Source organism: Petaurus breviceps, unplaced genomic scaffold (genome assembly GCF_028583685.1).
Source record: "Petaurus breviceps papuanus isolate PSGF00001 unplaced genomic scaffold, PetGlider_PUasm1.0 140, whole genome shotgun sequence".
In the NCBI taxonomy this organism is placed as follows: Eukaryota; Metazoa; Chordata; class Mammalia; order Diprotodontia; family Petauridae; genus Petaurus; species Petaurus breviceps.
The window spans coordinates 4,340,183-4,347,575 of NW_027185698.1; the positions used below are offsets into that span (position 1 = coordinate 4,340,183).

Sequence of the window (7,393 nt, forward strand, 5' to 3'; positions counted from 1 at the left end):
GGGGTGTGAAAGTTTAAATTTGTTGTTATTTTATTATTCTTATTAATTTTAAATCATGGGCTACCATAACCAAATAATTCATTAACTAGTGAACAGTCTACTAGCCATGACTTAATACTTATCTAGGTTGACCTTTGGAAAACACACATAGTTTGTAATTAATGCCTGTAAGTTAGAAAGGCCTCTTTTCTAGCATGTTAGAATCTGCCCAAGCTTGTACTTTGCCAGCATAGCGTTTGAGAACTCAAGGTCAACCCTGAACTATATCGAGGCTCTTGTGTGGGAATTTTGCTATGCTGATAAGTTTATAAAAACTTTGCTTTAATAGAAGACTGGATGGAGTCAGAAGACTTCGATTCAAATCTTAAATCTAATACTTACTGTATGTGTGTTATTTCAATGTTCAGATTCTTTAGCTGGGCTGAGGCTAAAATAAGGCTGCCTGTGCTTGAATTTACATGATCATAATAAGAATCATATGCTATTAAGAGAGTAAATCACTTTTTAAAGTTTCATGGGCTATGTAAAGTAAGGTCTTTAGTAATGCTAAGTTTGAGCTCTAAAGTGACTTGTAAGAATTTACATTTTGAAAAATACCTTGTCTCTAAAAAGATAAAAAATAGATTTATATACTCAGGTAGAAATGTGCATGATGTTTTTACATTCAGACTTGTACAGATTACTATGCCTTTTCATACATGTGATGGTATACTACTTAGAAGGTACGATATTATTTATATTTCAGGACCCAGGACAGAGCTTTGCATATAGTAAGTCCTCAGTAAATATTTGTCAAATTGAAGTAAAAAGTTAATGTAAATTGGAAACATGATTTTAAAAATTATTTTAAAATATGTATACTATAAATTACAATAAGTATGGCATATTAAAGTGAGGTATTTTGAAGAAACCTAAAGACAAACATGACAAGTGTCAGTATTTTTTGAAATGCAATGTGGTTGCTCTAAGATTAATCCATGTAACTTTCACTCATGCTACTCTTTCAGAATAGCCAAAGATTTTGTTAATGCCATGAATCTAAATCATAGAAATTACATAAATTGCTATAAAACCCTGCCTCTTAGGCAGAATTGATTCTTAAATTTCTCATACAAAGCTAATGAACTGAAATCACAGGATACAGTTGTGTGACTGAGAATTGCTTTCATGTGAACTACTTTGTTTCATTTAGAATGAAAAAACAGTACTTGAAAAGCTGAGGCCTCCTGAAAAGCAGGAAAGAGAGCAGACGGAAGCCAGTCTGAGAGAGCGCGCCTCCATGGTGGCCCATTGTCTGGAACGCAAGGAGGACAAACTCCGAAATCGGACTAAAAAACACCGGAGTTTGAACTGTCTGGAGGACTCTGGTGCTGATATTCTTCACGGTCATCACAAATCCCATAAAGACTTCAAGATTCTGAGGAAGACTGAGGACAAGAATAGCAAATCTAGTTTGGAAACTGATAACAAATTACCATCCAAAGTGATTGAGGAACTCAATGTTGTTCTACAGAGAACAAGAACCCTTCCCAAAGATCCCTAGTGGAGATCTGGCCAAAAGGAAAACATGGTTTCCTTTAGATAATGTATAATATGTTCACTGATAACTCACAAAATAGCGGAGACAGATCTCTGTGTTTGTAAGGGCTACAAAATGCCCAGGTGTTTCAAGTATGTATATGTGGTACCATTAAATCACTATAGTAAGATTTACTGTTGTGAATATAGATTAATGTAAAGTTATAATGAAAGAATTCAATTTTGTACAGTCATAGATTTCCTCTGAGGGATCAGCCTCTTTTAAGTAGCAGTGGTTATTAGAGATGTTGGTTAAAAGAGGAATCCTCTGAAAGCAGAGGCCTCATGATGCACTGTATTTAGTATATGATGTGTGTGGTTTTTTTCCCCCAAATGATTTCTTTGCATTTGATAGTATATGTAACACATACTGCACTTTGAGAAACTTTGTGTGTTGAGTTGCTGCATGATTTTAGGTTTACAGAACTAAAGCCTTGAAGGGACATGATATTGTGTGGTTAGTGGTTATCATATGGTGGTTTAATCTGAATCGGTTTTTGAGAACAGGAAAAGGATTTCACAGATTCTTAGAAGCAAGGACCATGGTGTGGCAGAAACTACTTGGGGTCTGCTTCAGGTCAGTAGCGACTAGAAGCTGTGAACAGGACTTGGTGTGGCAGTTTGTGGCAGAAGTGAATCTAGCACTTTTTCTGTATTTTCCAGTGAATTGTATTCAGATCACTACAGTGGCTTTAAACTTGGGTCCCTTTTCTTAGTGTTTTGAGTGAAATAAGCCATAGATTACATTCACTAACCTTTTGTTCTTTATAACTGGCTTGAAAGGCCATTAGACAACAAACTAATAAGCAGTCCTTGAAAGGAGCACAGATTCTATTATACTTATTGATTATATAATAGCAATAGTTAAAATCCATATGTGTGTATGTATACACACAGTGAGCTACATGCACATATATACATATATGTATGTATGCATACACACACCTATATACATATGTGCGTGTATATGTGTGTATACATACACACAGCTATCCATATCTATGTCTATCCCCATGTATAGACATGTATAGGGAGTATACATACACAGATACATATAGGTGCATGCATGTATACAAACACATATACATATGTATATATGGATATATACACAGACACATTATGTATATATATATAATACCTGAGTATGTGTGTGTTTCTTTTACATAGTCAATAGGCAGGATATGTTTTATGCTCCTTTAAAGGGTGGCTCATCAGTTTGTAGTCTGGTAAGGAATCTATGTATGTATGTGTCTTTATATAAAAACATACATATATAGTGTGTGTGCATACATGTATAACACATACAATACATATGTATGAATTCATATGTGTGCATGTATGTTTGTGTGTAAAGCACAAAAAACATTAAGGTTCCCTTTCCCCATCAGGTAAAACGAAACTGAAAAAATGAGATGTAATTGCATTGGAATGCCAATATTTCATTTGAAAGGTGCTGGGTCATAGAGCTGGGAGGGACGTCAGCATTCATCTGGCCCAACCCTCTCATTTTACCAGTTAGGAAACTAGAGCATTTGGATCTTATGTGACTTGCTCAAAGTCAATTTTTCATAGAGTTGTTGCTGTTTTTCTGTTAAATTAAAGGATGGTTCTCTAAGAAACTCTGATAAAGACAGTTATTCTGCATCTCAGTATAAAGATATTGAGGCCCCTTTCCATTTTAGATCAAATGAGATAACATTTGTACAGCACTTAACACAAAGTCTGGCACAGTAGGTGCTTAATTAATTGGTCACTGAGTAGGATTTTCTCTTTACACTCACCAGCTCCTAATTTAATCCTGGACTGTGGCAAGGTAGCACCTTTATCCACTAATCTTCTAGCCTGGAGGAAACATGATACAGCACAAAGAGCCCTGGCTCTGAAATCAGAGGATTGAGGTTCAAATACTACCTCTGACACCACTTGCGTGACCTTGGACAAGTCACTTAAACTCCTAGCCCTGAGTTTACTGGTCTGTAAACATGAGTCAGTGTTCAATGAGCATTGATGCCCTTTCTGCTCTAGATCTATAATCTTTATGGATGATGTCAGTTTTTATGTTGGAAAGCATCTGTACAGCCAAGTATTTTTCTTTCCTGGCATTCTCTCTCCCATTATTATTCATTTGTCTCTTAAATGTCTGGAGTTCATCTGTATGGAAATATCATCAAAGAATGAACATTTTGGCCTGAACAGAACCTGATGCAGCACTCCATGATTTATTGTGCCATCATTTCCCCCCAAAATGGTGGGCAGGGTAAGTAAATGCTTCAGGCAGCAGATAGTACTTGAGGAAGGGAGAGAGCTGTTCTTTAATTGGAAATGAATTGTAAAACGAAGAGAAACTGCAGGACAGTTTACTACGTATTCACAACGGTTTGGGAACCTCTGTTGGCAGAAACCATGGTAGGTAAGAGGGAAAAACCAATCCGCATGAACTGCTACTCATAATCAGTTTTAGTTTAGTTGAGTTTTTGCTTTTAAGTAGGGAGGCATGTTGAGTGTGATCTGTTTTGAAGTTGGTCTCTTTTAGGAAGGTTTCCAGAGTATCTGATGCATTCCAAGTTGTTCTGGAACTCAAGTTTTACAAGGGTGACCTCCCACCCCTTCAAATATCACCCCCTTTATTTTTCTACTACATTGCTGTAAGAATCGAATGCTCTACTGTATGTGAAGTGCCTTGTAAAGTGTTTTGTAAATGCCAATTTTTATTTGTTTGTAACTATGCCTTAAGAATTCTATAAAAATAGGCTTTTAAAATCTGTTTAAATGTGACTGCAGTTCTTCCCAAGGATATGCACAAGTTGAAAATGGTTCCGTTATAGAGAAGTGATATCAGATCAAATTGTTTGCCAGTTTATTGAAACAGATGCTGCCTGGTGTTCCCAGACTGTGGCTGAGCTTTCTGCAATTTATGATTCTGACATTGTCGATGAAAAAAAAGGGGGTGGGGTGTTCAGGGGAGAGTCTTTAAAAAATGTAAACTTCTATATATACATTGCATAGAAGTGACTGGAGACACAGTTTCATTTCTAAAATTCATTTCAAGCACATTACTTTGTTGTTATGTTTAAATTATATAACCTGATGTCTCCTTAATGCTGCACTGAGAATTCAATGTCAAGTCAAAAGCATCTGGAGAAGAAATCAGATTTTATGCAACTGGATGCTTGTTTGCCCTATTATTTTTTATCACTGTTTAGTACTGAAATGTGTATGAGTTGTATATTGCCAGAATAAATAGTATTTTCTTCAAAATACGTCTCTGTTCCATGTGTGACATTTTGAAGTTACCTGTTATTCAACTTGTCCAAGTCATTGTGTTTACTTTTTCCTCTCTTTTGCCCCACATTGAGTCCCTTACCATTACCATGTCTTTACATCGATTACCATGTCTGCTTGACATCTACCCTTCCCAGTCCCATCATAGTTAAGGACCTTACTGCCCCAGACTTGATTATTACAGTGGCCTCCTCATATACTCATTCTGCCTTTAGTCTCATTGCTCCAAACATACATCAAATTAATCTTACTTATTCATAATTATGGTGAGACATCACAGCAGAGTAGATTGCTGGACCTGGAGTCATGAAGATCTCGATTCAGATCCAACCTACAAATACTTCCTAGCTGTTGGACAAGTCACTTAACCTCTCTTGGCCTCAGATCTTCATCTGTAAAATGAGGAGATAAGGGAGCAGTGTTGCCCCAAATGGCCTCTAGTGTTCCTTCTAACTCTAAATCTCTGCTCCTTTGATTGCAACATTCACTTGATGCAAAATTCATTACTCATTTTCATTAGCTCAAGTCACATTGCCTTCTGAATAAAATGCCAGCTCCTTAGCCTAGAATTGAATAAATACCCTTCAGTCTGCTTCCATTATATCTTTTTAACTTTATTTCAGTTCTTACTAACTCCCACCACACTGAACTACTTATCAGTTCTTGATAATATTCGGTGCTTTCCTATCTCCATGACCTTGCTTTTATACCTAGAGTACCCTCACCTATCCACCCACCCCTCACATACCCCGCCTACATTTGTTAAGATCCTCTCCTTTTTCAGAGCTCAGGGGAAAACAAAGTTGTGGGTTGGGTTGGGAGGTGGAGAGCAGTTTTGTTACCTTATTTACCTTTGCACCCCCCTCAGTAGCTAGCCTGGAGCCTTGCACATTTAAAGCACTTGATCATTTTCTGTTGAACTGAATTAAATATACCATGGAGTGGTTTTTTGTGTGTCGGTTTTTTTAAAACACCACCACTGCCCACAGAACCTCCCCAAACAACAACTGTATGTGCATACACACACACAAATATATAAGAATATAACTGGAAAAGAAATATAAAAAGTATCATAACTTAAGCACCTACCTCAACGCTATCCTCACCAATTAATATTAAACATCTAGTCAGTGCATGAGTCTTTAATTAGGTTTTATATTCATTGTTTATTTTATCCTTTTCAGCATTTATCAAGTAACCCCTTTTCCAAAACTGAGGACAAAAAATAAGTTTTCAAGATAATCATGTCACAGTTTTAATGTTATTTTTATGAACATTTTCTAAAATCTGCCTGATAATTCCAATGAAATATTATATTGTGTCGACCTCTATTTAAGAATTGATTAAAGGATACAAACAAATAGTGGTATACAGCTACAGAATTTATTCTTTATTCCCTTAAGGCTTGTGGTACTTGTTCAAGGAGTGCAGGACTAAAGTTCTGACTCCAGAACAAAAGGATGAGAGAGCTTAAGTACATTTTAGGACCATCCCAATTAGGGGTGGTTGAGACACACAAATTTATGATCCCCATAATGGTTTAAACATTGTATGAGAAAGGAATTTCTTAATTGGATAAATGATAAATACAGAAAAACAAGAAAGCTGACAAAGTGTCGATTGAAATTACGATTCAGAACATCTGTTTCCTTTACCATTAACATTTCATAACAAGGTATATGTTCAGAAAATCTTAAGATAAGAAAAAGTCCCATTTCTGGAGTTAATGCCCTGAGGTGAGAGTCTCCTCCTGAAGGGCCATAAAGTAGGCCTCTTCTGGTTGGTTGACACAAGAAGAGATATTCTCTGGGCTCACTCAGAGAGAAAAAGGTCTATATGGATTTTATGATCCTACTCCCAGCCTTATCTGGTCTTTGGAATGGGTGATGTAAGAAAAAGGAGCCTTTTAAAAAATGAGACAACATAGCCTATTTGATTATTTCATATTTTGGCCAAAATACGATATTTAATGATTATCACTTGATGTGCCATTTAAGAGGAAGTTTGCCTTATGTTCCCAGAAGTTAGGCTAACAGAGACAAGTACTAGCAAGTCTTGGTCCCAAGCTAGAAAGTCAGTCAAGTATGGAGCCAGCAACAGAGTGCATTTCTGTCCTTCAAGAAACGAACTAGCTAAGTTTAGAGAGGTTCACTGCCAGAAAGTGGTCCACCAGGTAATGAATTGGTTTCAGCCACCACAACTCATAAAAGCTAGTCTAGCAAGGCATGGAAAAAGACAATGTATGGAGGCAGGCAAATGTTTTGACATTCCAGTTCTCTGGAAAGTAACCATACTGATTAAAAAAACAAACAGAATCAGATCCAGTACAACTTTAGTAAATCCCAGAATGCTGAACATAATGTGGTTCTTTTAATAAAAGGGATTCAATAAATGGGATTGTAATATGATTTTTTCCCAAAATTTTATTTTAGACCCAAGTGCCAAAACACAAATAGAGAATTTTTAAAAAGAAACAAAAAACATCATAAACTTAAATATTGTAACATAAATACAGAGTTAGAAATAAAAGCAT

At 36.2% G+C, this 7,393-nt stretch overlaps 1 protein-coding gene across 4 annotated transcripts in view; it reads left to right on the plus strand.

Moving 5' to 3' along the window:
- The window catches only part of ARAP2 (ArfGAP with RhoGAP domain, ankyrin repeat and PH domain 2), a 251,214-nt gene extending 246,378 nt beyond the window's left edge, over positions 1-4,836 (plus strand). For 3 of the 4 annotated variants that reach the window (XM_069068703.1, XM_069068712.1, XM_069068731.1), the window contains one exon: positions 1,193-4,836. In XM_069068703.1, the coding sequence (XP_068924804.1) occupies positions 1,193-1,543 (351 nt within the window). In that variant the 3' untranslated portion in view covers positions 1,544-4,836. Of the gene's footprint in view, positions 1-745; positions 771-1,192 lie in introns of all 4 variants that reach the window. The other variant, XM_069068721.1, reaches the window with a different exon arrangement.
- The last annotated feature ends 2,557 nt before the right edge of the window (positions 4,837-7,393 follow it).